Below are 15371 nucleotides of genomic sequence, written 5' to 3'. Positions count from 1 at the left end.
CTGGCCTGTCTTGCAGTTGGCATTTTGTAATTAGTATGAGTAATTAACTTTAATTTTAGAAGAAGAATAAATTACATCTGTAATAATAATATTCTTTTGTAATCTGAGCTACATGTCAAGACAGGTGTGGCCTCAGACTGATTACCCTGATCAGAGGTACTGACAAATTTTAGGGTGTGTTCCTGTCTGACCTGCCTTGATCCTTAGCCAGCATAATTCTATATAATCCCTTCAACCTGATCTTGAAGACAATCAATCAGTCACACATGCAGCTATCATTTTTTGTTATAGAAGTGCGTGTGTGCATGTGTATCCACGCGTGTTATAATCAGGTATATTCTTGCCAGTCATGAAATGGCAAGCCGGTTCTGGGAATAGGACAAATTCTTCATGAAAATTAAATACGCCAATATTAGCTCCTCGATTATTTCCCATGGATGCAGGTTACAATCAATTAAAAGCTGATTGCATTTGCGTTCTAAAAGTGAAATGAAATTCATTTGGCTCCCTCATAATGTCTTCATCTTTATTTATGGTGTCATTTGTGGATTGGCTTTTCATGCATCACCACTGTTATATTGTATTTCCATTCTTACAATTTCACTAGCTTTATCTTCATCTTTCCTCAGCTGCCCATTTATGCACTCTCTCTGCAGCTTGTGTTTCATGTGTTGTTGCATCATTAGCTTATGCACAAGAAAACTAACAAAAGGACTGCAGCTGATTCTAGGTGTGGTGTTTGCAATTGGAGTCAGTCTGTTGCTGTTGTCTCTCAACATGGGGACCAAAGAAGTGTCACTGCCAGTAAAGCAGGCCATCATTTGGCTGAAAAATATATTAAACATTACATTAAAACAGTTCTGGAGCAAAGAGATGAGTATTATCCTCTAGCAAAACTGATTGAAAGAAGGACGTGTGGAGAAAGCAAGGAACTGCTCATGATCCAAAGCATACCACCTCATTTGTGAAACATGATGGAGGTAGTTCTGGCTTGGTCATGTCTTGCTGCCGAGGGAACTGGCTTACTTCACAGCAGGAAAATGGCACCCAAACATACTGCTAAAACAATCAATCAGTTTTTCAGGGCCCAACTATTACCCAACCTGAATCCAACTGAACAAGTATTTCTCTTTCTGAAGACAAGACTGAAGGCAAAAAGCCCCCCAAACAAACAGGAACTGAAGATGGTTGCAATGCAGTCCTGGCAGAATATCACCATGGAAGATACCAAGTTTCTCATGATGTCAGTAGGTTACGGACTTCAGGCAATTACTGAATGCGAAGGATTTGTAACAAAGTACTAATATGATGACTTCAAGATTATGTTAATTTGTTCAATTACTTTTGGTCCCTTAAATGGGAGGAGAACTATGTATAAAAAGGGCAGTAATTCCACAGTTCACCCAATATGGATGTAAGTACTTTCAAATTAAAGCTGTCAGTCTGCATTTTAGCCTGATATTCATTGTTTAATTCAAAGTTGTTTAATGTGCTGGAGTACAAAGCCAAAACAACAAAAACTGTATCACCGTCCAAATACTGACTATTCTATCGTTTCTCTTGCCTAAATCATGCACTTATTCATTGCTACTTGTTTAGTAATGTACTGAGAATAATAGATGTACTAGATTTACAAGATGTACAATTTTGTGGTGAACATTCAAAATACCAGCAAGGGCATGTTAATATTCTCCTAGTAGCTGCAACAATCAACTGTATGGAGAATTGGATTACATCTAATTCTCAGTATGCTATGTGTTCTATTGTTTACCTTGAGTTCTGTTTTGTTCTGTGGCATGTAATTATGTTGCTGTAATATGAAACAATATACAGCTGTGCCTATTAATTAATATTCCTTCACAACAGAGTATTCCACTGCGCCAGATAGCACAGCCCCTGATGTCAGCTGGGCTTGTGAACAAGGCCAAACACCATTGCCTTCCCATGTGGTGTAATGCATGACTCTTTCACCCCTATAACAGTCTCTCCTTCTGACTTTCTTAAAAATAAATAAATAAATAGAATCCGTCCATTTGCTATGGACTGCCTATCTCTGTTTAATCCCTGTGCCTATCAAGCCCTTTTTATAGGGAACGTGTCTGAACATCCCAGCGCACATGGAAGGATTTATCTTCGGGGATAGGATTTCAGACCGTTAGCAAACACTCCCCGCCCTTCCCGCTGACCCTCCCTTCTTCCACGGTCTTCTCTTTTTAAACTGGTCGTAGAGTAAAGCCGCTCTGCTCTCCAGTGCTTGTTGTGGCTGGGCTGATAATAGCTTCTCTGTTCCCACTGTACTTCCAGAGCGAAAGCAGCCTGTTATGGCTGCACTGGGTAGCAGCGAGCTAGGGGTGCTCCTGTCCACACTACAGGTAGGGAACACGTTGTTTTTGTGTGTATGCGTATGTGTGTACATGGACTGTGCACTCCTGGTATTAGACATGACGTGCTGTAGTGGAATGCATCCATTGAGTGGGCAGGGGTGCAGAACAGGGAGAAGCAGAGCCCCTCTGTGAACAGAAAAGGTGACACCACATGGCATAGAACATCATTTGACACAAATATGCTCACACTCTATTATACTAAGGTAATATAGGTTTTAACCCCTTTTGTATCTTAGTTATAAGTCATAACTTTTATGCTTATATATATGTGTGTGTGTGTGTGTGTACAAAAAAAAATCTAAAATAAAATTGAATATCCAGTGTGGCAAAGAATGACTAGTTATTGCTGCATCACAATGATCTGTATACCGGTACGTTTAAACTTATTGCAGGACTGGTGTGCTGATGCTTTATTTGGTTATTGATTGACTCATTATTAAATGATAAGTTTGCTTGAAGGAAGTTCCCACTCTGGCCTTTTGTACACACGTATGTAGTAACGTGATCTTTAACTTAAAACAATATTATAAAATGTGTTCCGCTACATTTTGGAAATAATATGGAGGAATAAAGCAAACAATATACACTCCTTAATTAACTTAGGTGTCCATGAATTTAACATTTCAAAAAATTCAAAAATCATATGTCATTTTGTCACTAAACCAGCAGGCAAAATAAAACTAAACTCTGTATTGTTGGGCTTTATATTTAAATGATCATCCATCAAAACCATCATGCTATTTTATGTTCATTCTGCTTTCATTTTTAAGCATTTTCAGAATACCACAATCATCCATCAAGAACAATAAAAGAAGGGTGATGTCACACCAAAAAATATAAAGGGACAAAAACTTCAAAAATAAAATAATTGTAACATTTGGTTGACCACTAAATGTGACCACAAACTGTGTAGTTATTAAACAGCTGTACAAAGTACCAGTGCTTGTTCTGTACACCTTCAACATTGATACTTCCACAACTGATATTAAATAAATGGCAGACACTTCCCAGCCCTTAAGGATTGATTTATTGGAAAATGCCAAGGCTGCCAAAAGACACATCTTGTGTAGGTTGAGGACAGAATAAAATTTTTTTTTAAAATCACATTTAAATAAATAAATTCCTTGTACCTAAAATACTTTATAGTCAGAAGCCAGAAAGCTAGGGCCCGTTGTATCAGGGTGAGCTGCAGAGGATATCTAGAAAACTCATCATATCTCAGCAAAACTATCAGGATGGGGATATAGTACTCTGGAAATATCTTAATTTCATTTTTTGGTGAACTGCCCCTTTAAAGATGATATGTTGCATACCTGTAGTTAGCATCTGCATTGGTGATCCATCAAGTATCAAGCTAAGTAGCTTATGAGGTGAAAGCATAAAATGCACCTGCTGTTCCATATACTACAATATCATGTGTAATCATCCGGCAACTTTCTTTCCTTTTCCCTTCCTCTGAAGCTTGTTGATTTGTTTGCAACTATGGGATTGTTCCACAGGATGGCTAGGTATAATTTAAAGTAAAATAGTCTAAATAAGAAGTGCAGACAAAATCAATCAGTCATTACATTTATGTAGTACTTTTCCGAACTTTCCGAATGCTCAAAGTGCTTTATAGTGATGAAAGGGAACTCACCTCACCCACCATCATTGTGTAGCACCCACCTGGGTGATGCACGGCAGCCAATTTGCGCCAGAAAGCTCACCACACATTAGGTGATTACAAAAGTGATTACAAGGGTACTCATTAAAGGAAATTGCCAAAAGGTGCTATAGACCCTGCTGAATAAAAGCAACAAGTTTTAATTTGTATGATTTGCATATAGATCGTCATTTTAAATCCACCTGTTTAAGATATCAGAAGTTGTCACCTTTTTCTTAATGTAATGTACTCAAAGATCAATGGCTTATCAGTAAATTGCAATTGCATTGGTACTTTTCATTGACATTTGTGATAATTTCCTTTTTGAAGTGCTGGAGCAGCAATTTTCTTTGTACCTCTCTGACATTTCAGTGTTTGCTATTCTTAAGACAATTGATTAGAATTGCTGCTCTTAAAATGTCATTGACGTAAATCATTAGGTAGGCAGAAGACAGAATTGTCCATCAGATTTAGGGTACTTGCAGAATGATTTCTACAAATATGAGTATATGAACTATAATGCTTTCTTTGTTCTGCTTTTCAAAGGCCTTTCATAAAAGAAAACAGCAAAAGAGTTTATTGAATGCATTTAATTGAAATAATTATACCAAAGCCACGAATATAACATTTTTGTATTTTCATTTTGGCCCCAATTTGGATTCAGTAGTGTTGAGTTGCTGTCAATGTAAATCCTATTTTAGACTATGGTTCCAGTTTTAAGTACCATTTTCATTTTATATGCTGTAGTTATCTTTCATTTACTTGTGAAAGATAAGAGAAAAAGAATAAGCCATAAAATGTGAAATTCATGCTGAATGTATTCACAAAATAGAAGGTGCTCCTCATTGTCTTTCAGTATATATTCATGTGAATCCATGTTATAGCCTACATGTACAGAATCAGTTCTGAGAGATCCGTTAGGATGAGAGAGTCCTGTTACTGCAGGCCCAAGAACCTGTAGCATGTGCCCTCAGTCCAGTGAGTGATCAGGTGCAAGTGCAACACCCAGTGTCACCACACCACAAAGCGGGGGTCTTGGCCAAGGCAGCTGTCATCATTAGGGGTCATTCCTCACAAAAATGACTCTGGCTGAAGTGGGTGCTAATCTCAGAGCCTGAAATGGAACACCCAGACATGGATTAAGAGAAACACAGATGTTCAGGCTCCCCGTGTCACTTTTAGCCTGTGACGCACATAGGACAGAGACTGCGCGCTTCCATCAGCGTTCTCCTTTGAGTAAAGGATCAACTCCAGTTTCAAAAAGTCACTTGAAGAACACAGAGAGGCAATCCACAATGTTTTTTTTTTTGTCATTTGTAATGGGCGGTGCTCCCATTATCCACCTTGCTCACCTATTCCCATCACTGAGGCAAGCATGGAGTTATCTGCTCTATTCGGATCTAGATCTTAAATACATGCTCTTAGCTCTATAAAGATTGTATAATAATAATAATTATAATAATAGAATCAAGCAGCAATGAAGGAGCCAAGCACTATGACTGACAAAACGTCTGATTCAGCTCACTGGGAACAGTAGCACCTTTGACACACTTTTTTTCCTCAAGGCTCTGACATGCGTGTGTTTTCAAATTTCACTGATGCAGGATTGATGGAGCCAGATATACGCCAAATTGGGGTTCAGCAACGTGATGGCACTACTGAGTTCTGCCCTGTTCTGTCTGTGCAACCCCAGTTCTGTATATTTGAAAAACTAACGTGTTGAGGAATTACACCTCACTTCCTGTTTGCGCGTTTTCACCAAAATGATGGTGAGAGAACTAATGGGTTTTTTTTTCCTGAGTGGAAGAAAACAAGCTGTTTTATCTGTACAAGCAAAATGGGATATGAGATTTGGCCATTTCGGCAGGCGGCAGGCGGCTGGAGTTTTTAAAATTGATTTTATGACATACTCAGATTCTCAACAATTCTGTCATAAACAGAACATAGCAAGAAGGCTAATATGCTGTGTGTTCCGTGTTTTTGCCTTCAGTGTCTTGGCCAAATTGTTGGGGAGAACTTTCCTTTTTGTTAACTTATTTTCTCCAGTTCATATATTTTTTGTTGTTGTTGTTTTTTTAAAATCATTAGGTAAGTCTCTTTCCTCTCTAGGCATGAAGCCAATTTTTGTCAGTGTTAAAAGACTTTATATTGCATTGATTGGAAAATTAATGTAATATAAAGTACGCAGGAATGCGTGCATACCTTCACAATTAAGTATGTCAAAATTGAGTGAGTTGATATTTGCCATAAAATTAAAGGAATAGTTCAATTAATTTATTGTTACATTTCACCTGCTTCTTGGCTGCCTCCATCAGTCAGAACATATGACTCTCATGAGTTCAGCTTTGACATTTACAGTCATCTCATTTGTAGTCATTTAAAAGTTGTATAAGTCCCTGAGTAGCCCATTAGTTACTGAGCGTGAATCCCGTTTGATGTGAATGCCAATGATCTATGTCTCTTGAGTCACTCTTGTCAGTGACTGTGTGGGGGCTCTTATCTCTTTGGTTGTACTGTATGTGAGTTAAGCCTTTCTGGGGCTCCCTTCTTGACCAGGTCTCTTCCACCCCTCAACTGACAGGCTATCAGCTCTTGTTTTTAAAGTCGGCCCCCTTCCAGGTGCTCATATTTACTGCAGTGTTTTGTGCTGACTTGCCTTGCCTTGACAGACTCAGTAGTCGCTCAATTCAACAGAGTATGCATTCATCATAATGCTGTGCATTTAAATACCATTTCAGCAGAATCCTTCTCCCAGACTTGAGTGGGCCTCTAGGCTGATTCTTCCACAGGGCAGAATTGCTGACCAGTTTAAAATATTCATGTGATACTACCATTATTATTTTATTTTCACATTAAACTGCGAACTTGATAGAGAAGGCAATGGCACGATTCAATGGCAAGATGGGTGCATATAGGTTCATTTTGGTGAATTTAGATTAAAATAAGGGCAATTGTCCTCGTTTAAGCAGTCTCAAATTTCAAACCGTTTCAGAATTGATTTATTTTGTTAATAGCATCCCTTGTCGTTTCTTATTCTCTAGCTTTTGTATTTGGCATTACCTAACATAGGTATCTCAAATTGAAATTCAGAACTAAGATAGGACTGTCTTTTTGTCTGATTTATCTAGATCTAGCCATGCTATTTGTCATATGTATTACATTACATTTTAAATATTTAGATGCTTTTTTCCCCACAGTGATTTAGAGTTGAGTGATGAGTTATAAAACCATTCAGTGTCAACATGTGACAAGAACAGGAAGATGCATTCGTAAGACTTCTTTTTTTTTTGTTGCAAAGTTGTCTTTAAAATGCCTTCTTGTGGAATGAAAGTAGCTGATTCATCTGGACTAGTTTACAACATAGCTGGACCATTATTATTATAGTTTGTGGTGTAAAACATGAACATTTTCTATATTGTAAAAACCCATAATGTTTTGTATCACAAGAACAGGTCACACCATTTTACAGGGTGACTGTATTTTTTTTTTTTTTTTAATGAACACATTTTTTTATTTAACACAGGAATCTGTTGATGCCGAAAGCACCCTCAATATCCTCAACGTGTTGGATGAGCTGCTGTCAGCTGGTGAGTGACCTCAGCAGTATATTTTAATATTTACCCCAATAATAATTTCCCCAAACTATAAATATATAAATATAAATGAGGAGAAGTGGTTTAATTAACTTTAAAATTTATTCCTGGAAAAAGTCCTGTAGATTGCTAAAGTACATCCAAAGATAAAATAAAATGATTGTACTCATTTTTCCTACTACTGTGTTTTTGTTCTTTTAAATACTCATACAAAGATGGTCAATTAACCGTAGCGACTGTGCAACTATTTACTAATTAATTAAAGAACGTTTAAATAATTGTTTTTTTTTTGGGGGGGGGGGGGGGGGGGGCAAGACTTGGGCTTGACATGAATTGCGTCTTTCATTTAACTGCATTTTGATATGCTGTGTCAATTTGATACGTCAATACACGCCACAGTTGAGCTGGGTGATATACTGCGACAGTTTGTAGTCCGAAAACCCGAAAGTAAGTTCGCATTTTGACTCCCTCGTCAAATTTCCAATGTTTTTCCCCCAATAGGGATTTCGTTTTCTGCCGAAAATAAGGTCTATGGTTAACGTAAGCCTTAGAGAGTTTCACGCTTTGTTCTACGAGATACATTGCAACCATTGATGTCTCAACCGTGGATTTCGAAGCAGTTATGTGCTTTAAAAAAGTAAGTTGCTAACAAGTTGCTATAATGAAACTACAACGGCTGTCGCGTGCAGGCGGGCTAATATGAAAACGTGAGCAGCGGTTGCCCGGAATTGGAACCGTTGTTGTAGTTTCAATATAGCGACTTGTTAGCAACTTACTTTTTAAAAGCGCATAACGGCTTCGCAATGCACAGCTGAGGAATTAACGGGTGTATTTTATCTCTATTGCCTTTCTTTCGGTCTTTTTCATTTTAATTATACCTGATGCGGTAGTAAAAATCAGCAGAGTGCGTGTGAAATGCTTCCAGAAAAACCGTCAATACTGTTTTATCCAGAGCCGTAGAGATCCGCCATTGTTGTGGAATTTTTGGTCTCATAAGAGTCAATGGAGTTGTCGGCTTTGGTAACAACCAATGTAACTACCAATGAACAGTTTTTTTCTCTGGAAGCATTTCACACAGCTTCTTTAATTTAGTTGCTTGCAACTGCTTCAGGTATAATTAAAGACAAAAACAAAGGTAACACACACTACATGGTTGACAAAGACTGTTATTGCATTTGGTAATTATCGTAGTGGTATATTGCCAGCCGTATGCCGTGTCAGAATTCTGATTGGATCAATGCCCTTTGAAACTCATGTGGGCTGCCTCACCAGTCGTGGTTTTGTTTTCCAGGAACTGACAGACGGATTCACTACATGATTTCTAAAGGAGGGAGCGAGGCCCTCCTTGGTGCGCTGGTGAAAGTGGCCAGAGTCCCCACTCCCAATTACACTGTCCTGCTTCCATTGCTGCATCTCCTGGCCAAAGTGGGCCACCGAGGTGAGCAGCAGATGGAGGCAGAGGGGTACCTCGCATGGTGGTGCGGCGGAGCCAAGACATTAAAAGAGAGCTCAGGGTCGTGACACGCTGTGACCCTTTCCTGTGGCTAATCAAAATACATTCATTATTTCAAAATCACTACTTGCCATCCACACGTTTATCCTTCTGTGAAAAAGAAAAAGAACAATCCATGCTGAATATTTTAACCTTCTGAAACTTCAGGAATTGAAAATAATGTCTATGCATTTTTTAAAAATAAGAATTATGCCATTTTGTTTGCTGTTTGAATGCTAATAAGCATATGCATGCTAATTTCCAGTACAAGTTGACATACGGTAGCATATGTTTATTGGTCCCTTGGGCTGGATCATCATGACTCACAGTACTTCTCTTTCCCTGTATATAAAATGCTGGCAATGTATGGCATGCAATGGCATGAAGTTTCAGAAGTAATCATTGAAACAGTTTTATATTAGATCTGGTGAGATCAGGGTGTGATGGATTCAGCTTTTATATTGTAAGGTATGAGTGAGGGTAGAATGTGAAATCAGCGTGGTTTATGGATTGAAAGCTCTGGGGCACATGGTCTTGCTATCTGTCTCAGAGAGTAAACTAGTCTCACCTGCCAATACTGGAGTGTATTCTTAACTGGGCCTTTTTATGAGAGGAAGGATGTTCTGGTGCCTCCCTGCCAACCTTCATTTCAAACAGCCATGTTGTTTTTCTAGCTGCAGCAGAAAACTGTAGTGACTTACCAATACCAGCTTCCTGTATTTTGACATAGCCAAATACCACTTTTTGCGGCTGTCATCATTAGACTGTGGCCTGTCACTCCGTTATTTATAGCACTGCAAAAGCCTAGCATAACAGTTCTTGGAATACAAGAGCTTGGCTACTGATAGAGCGATCAAAAAATCTTAAGCCAGGTTGTGTGAAAAATTGAAGATATTTAATGCAAAATAAAATACACTCCTAGTAAAGAGTCACTGAGTAAGTTACAGAATCAGAGTGGCTACCTCAAAGGATCAAATGCAAGAAAAGCCACTTCTCTCCTCATGGCACGGCTTGGTTATTTTTAAAGCAGTGTGCATTTACTCTTGGGTCATGTTAAAAGACATAAAAATTAAAGAAACAGTACAAATGTGATCTACCATTCTCTCTGTTATTTAGTTATAGTTCCAATAACAATTTTTGAGAGATGTGGAAGCTAAAGTTAAACAGCAGAGGTGCATAGTTACTGCAATACTTCATAATGTCTCAACATGTAACTGTGGAAATGGGGAAGTTTTTGTGTCTTTTCTGAGACAGCTGTGTCTGGCCTGTTTCTGTGGGCTTTGCTGTTGACTGTGTGAGAGAAACCCTCCCCTTCTGTCTTAGTATGCTGTCTTCCAACTTATATTGCTGAGTCGTCTTGGATATTTAAAGCCCTATTCCTATAAACCGTTACAGAATCTCCTCTTGCCATTTTAAACACTGAATGGCCGGGCAATTGAAAAGGGTCCAAAGATTATCAAAAGTGGCTGGAGCACATAGACACAGATCACTTTTAATGTTGAAGGTCATTTTTATATTACAGATGACTGTAAGTGCCATTTTAAAGTGAATTCATTGTTTGCATGGTTTGCACTTTATTGTGGTTACCTGCATCAGTTTTCAGTCTTGCACCTTGCTTCAGAAAATGGTGCAAAATTGGTTGCCATAGCTACTAAACCCTCACAAATGCAAAATAACTCAACAAGTCACTCAATAAATCCCTGAGATGATTATGGAAATCTGTTCCAGACAGCCCTGTAAATATAGCAGGGGCCCAGCACTTGAGAGAAAGTGCTGCATCTGTCCTGTTTAACCCTAATGTTTTTGGTTTTTGGGCCAATGTTCCGCTCACTGGCAGCTCATTTTATTTCAGACAGAAGGATTGGTCAGAAAGCAAAGGAAGTGGGGGCAGTGCTTCTCACCCTGGATCTACTGCAGCAGAATCTGAAATGCGCCAGGAGGGCGACGGCCTGTCTCTGGGTCCTTCGGGTCTTCTGCTCCTCTGGTGAGAACCCTGTTTAACCCCCAAATAAGTGTTTTGTTGTTTGTTGGATTTAACAGGCTTACTCACAGAGCAGTATACAGCTGCACAATGGTGAAAATCAAATGTACCAAAGGCATCTTTGTATTTGGAAAATGAGATAACGTGAAAAACCATTCCAGTCTAAGAGAGAAAAAACAGAAGTTTGTCTGTACCCACATTTTAATCAAAAACATTTTTCCCTTTACAAACATTGTTATTAATGTTTCAAAGCATAAAAATTGTCCCAGCCGCAGAGAATGGAGAGATAAGCTGGTCATCCTGCTCATGAATTAACTTGTCTTTTGTTTAAGAACCTTTATTTTGGAGATAGGGGTGCATTGAATGTAATGTCAGTATAGAATACTTAATTACCAATTATAATAATGCTGTATGGTCAATTACAGCATACATTTTTTAATGATACAACTTGATGAAATTTGAATCTATCACATTTATAAAAGACCTCAATTTTTATATTTACCATAGTATATCAATTTCAGATGAAAATATCAAATGTTAATATGAAATACACATGTGTATGCTGAATTCGGAAATTTGGCTCAATTTGAGCAATACATTTCTCATGAATGATGGGACAATAATGTAGAACTCTAAATTCTTCTTTGTAGTTCAAATTGAAGTACTTGTAGATTTATGAAAAGTTTTTGTTCTCTTGTTAGGACCTCCTCTGTTTGTACTAAAGAATGAATGTACTGTCTCATTTCAGAATTCTCCAGGGGCAAAAATGATGTTTGGTTTTGTTTGGAGCTAATGTGTGCTCTCCCTTATCCTTTCTCTTTTAGTTTCCACCGCTGCACTGATTGGCAAAAACAGAGGCCTGGATATTGTATTTAAGCTGATATCCCCTCATACGACAAAGCATATACACATGGTGAAGTAAGTATCATAAATCATGTTGATTTGTCACTTGTTGCTCTGGAGGTATGCCTTAGCCTCAGCCAGTACTGTAGTATAGGACTACTTACTATTGCGCTCTAGAAATGCTGGACATTACTTGGACGATGATTCATTTTGCATTTACAACTGGACTAACAAGCTCCATTGGGACTATTGCATGTATTTGTTTGGTTTTCAAACTAGTTTTAACTAGCTTTAACCATATTTGTCTAAAGTCCCAGAGGGGTCATTTTCTTGTTTTATTCCTGTTTTTTTCTCCTTTGTAGAATTAGACTTAGAAATCTTCCTCAAGCTAGAAAATTATCCCTGGAGAATCAGTGGGTCACATCATATTGTTAAGGGAAAATGGCTTTTAAGGGAAGAACTCAAACCCTGAATTTTTGTTTTTTAGATCTCAATACCCTACCAGTTCTGCATTTTAGCAGCATACATGTTTAAAGCTAAGATCCATATTAGTATGTGCACTCTTACATAATATTATTTTTAATTTGTTGCAGGCATGCTCAAGTTTTTCGTTGGAGGCTCTGGTATTTTAAACGAAGTATAGTAGTTCCATGCAAACAAGTTATGATGTACAATTTTGAAATTAGTCTATGAAATAGCTGAACTTTATCTCTTCTGCACAAATTGTATAATTTGCATAAGTTGTGCTTGCCTCGGATTTTTCATTAAAATGTGTTCCTTGGAGCAAGAGTCCTCTGGGCCAGGACAGACATGAACTTGCATTTATCAGAACTTCCCAGAGCTCATTTAAAGGAAAGTAGGTTATTCAAGTTTAATGGAGTTGGAAAACAGTGGGGGGTAAAAGTTGCAAGATCCTTTTTTACCATGTCAAGCGTGGATCTCTTTTGACTTTGGATGTGGTTAATCACGCTTTGCAGATGTGTATTTTTAGTGTGGCGCAAACACCCGCACAAACACACACACACACACACACACACACACACACACACACTCACCTGAACGTACCAATTCTGTATTTTTGCCTTTGAAGAAGGATTGTCACTGCACTGCTCTCCTGCATAGCTTTTTCTTTAAGTGGCAGTTATTGCAGAGGAACCGGTAAACAGTGCTTGACCTGCACTGACCCTTGCGGTGTAACTGCTGTGTGATTACGACAGCTGGACAGGGTTTTGTGGATGGGCTTGAGTGTCTGTTGACGCAGGCCAGCCGGGTGCTGCTTTTACTCGATATTGTTGTGCCAGTCTCATGTACCCTTTCCCTCCAGCCTTAGGAGCTGACGTGCTTTAGCCCCCACTGACAGATGCAAAAGAGTTAGACTGTGATTCTTACTGTGTGGTTTGAACCCTGGGCTGGGGAATTGTGGTAACTCAGTCTGAGCTGTTTCAATAAATAACTAGTAGTGTAAACAATGTATATTATCAAGAATTAAAGAACATTGTGCTATAAGCAAAAATGAAGACGATATCACATCCAACCAATACGTTTACAAAAAGCGGATTACTTGCATTACAGTTATTATTTATTATTATTTTTGCCAGCTCAAAATGTAACAGAACACAGCAACTAATGACACATACTGTATATTACAAATACAATGTATTACTTGGTGCCATACTAGGTGACATCTTGCGATTATATGAATTTATCCTTGAATTCCCTTCAATAACTTCATGCTCTTATAGCGTTGTTGTGATACACTGTTTTATCTTAAAATGCAATTTCATTTATAGGAATGTATAAAAATTACAAATCTTCTGGAAAGTCAACCATCATGAGAAATTGAATCTCAGAGAAAGCAATTTGATGGACAGACCAGGCATGTAGCCAGTGAATATCCCTTACCAATATGATTCATAAATGCTTTTAGCATCCAACCAAACCCTGTCCCTGGATTTCACTGTCCTAGAGAAACACTTTTGAAGTGTTCAAACACTAATGCGATTACAGCAAAACTGAATTTTGAAGTAAATTTGAAGTCTATAACAGGAGAACTGTCAATAACACATTCACACACACACACACGAAAACACACTCACAACACACGCAAAGACACAAACTCACGCACACATGCACACACGCACAAGAAACATTTCCAAAATATCCTTGCAAGGTATTGTTATTCAACATAAAAAATAATTAAACTTCTGGGTGGTTAGTGATGTTCATTTCATCAAATTAAAAATTTGCCATTTTAATACTTTTATTTGTAGCATTGTTAAAATGTGTGTGTGTTTGTGTGTTTGTGTGTGTGTGTGTGTGTGTGTCTGCGTTAGAGAGGAGGTATAACACTGTATTTAATTATACTCTGTGAACTGGTTTTCTGCCTTTAATCTATTAAAATACATGTGCAGTACTTATAACAGATTAATTCAAATTTCAATGTAACCTCTGCAGCCCAAAGGGCTGTTTTTTAAGCAAAAGTAAACATACATTAAGTGCCGCTGATTAGGCCACGTGTGGTCTGTTTAGAACTGTTTTCTTTCTTTGCATTAATCACACGGTTGTTAGGAAAACTGCACTAAATTGATAAGAAGGCTTATACTCCCTGATGACTGCTGGGAAATTGGACCGATTCCATATCTACCAACCGATAACTGAAAATATATAGAGGGAGGCTGTCGGTTATCTAATTACAGCGCAGCCTCTCCCAAGCTGGTACCCTGGTGATCTTACAAGCATGTTATTTTGCTGCGATTTGATATTTTGTAGCACTGCTTGTGGTTATATGGTTGTAACAAAATAAGCTTGATGATTACAGGATTAACCTCTGGTGTTAAAATAGAGTATGCTTAACCTACACACTTTTGGGTGTACTGTATTTGTAAAGACAACATGTCAAACAGACATCTCCACCATGCAACATTTTTTTTCCTTTCCAGATGAACCACATGTCTGTTAGCCATCATAATTTCAAAGAAAAGTAATAGAAAAAAAAAAAAAATATATATATATCTACGGTAGCCAACGGCGTTCACACGCTTGTAAAGTAATTGCCTGAGAAGTATTCATCAGTATTCATCCCGCAAATAAGGAGTAATGGGTATTTGCATAAATGCTTAGCACGTCATGGAATTAGGGTGTCGGGTTAGATAATAAGTCAGACTGCGGAAGGGCCTAGAATCGATAAGTGGACTGTTAATCATGTGAACAATGTGCTCCTGTGTGCACACTTACACTTTCCCATTAACTATGAAAATCTTTATGCACACTTTACATTATTATTGGAGAGCAATGAGTGGTATGTGCACCTTATCTGGGACACTGTTAAAAATTGAACTTGGTTACTAACAGACTACTGTATGTCACCAAGGGCCGCTTTCAAAGATGAGTGCTCCCATGAAGATGAGTATTGTGATACTTACTGAAAATCTCTGCA

At 38.1% G+C, this 15371-nt stretch overlaps 1 protein-coding gene across 3 annotated transcripts in view; it reads left to right on the top strand.

Annotated features, from left to right (window-relative positions):
• The window catches only part of LOC135255503 (cytosolic carboxypeptidase 4-like), a 168695-nt gene that overhangs the window by 60702 nt on the left and 92622 nt on the right, over positions 1-15371 (top strand). For 2 of the 3 annotated variants that reach the window (XM_064336754.1, XM_064336756.1), the window contains exons 2-6: positions 2305-2372; positions 7550-7613; positions 8911-9057; positions 10964-11095; positions 11917-12010. In XM_064336754.1, the coding sequence (XP_064192824.1) occupies positions 2322-2372; positions 7550-7613; positions 8911-9057; positions 10964-11095; positions 11917-12010 (488 nt within the window). In that variant the 5' untranslated portion in view covers positions 2305-2321. The remainder of the gene's footprint in view (positions 1-2304; positions 2373-7549; positions 7614-8910; positions 9058-10963; positions 11096-11916; positions 12011-15371) is intronic. The other variant, XM_064336755.1, reaches the window with a different exon arrangement.

Source organism: Anguilla rostrata, chromosome 5, assembly GCF_018555375.3.
Source record: "Anguilla rostrata isolate EN2019 chromosome 5, ASM1855537v3, whole genome shotgun sequence".
NCBI classification, from domain to species: Eukaryota; Metazoa; Chordata; class Actinopteri; order Anguilliformes; family Anguillidae; genus Anguilla; species Anguilla rostrata.
This window is presented reverse-complemented; position numbering and strand designations above follow the sequence as displayed.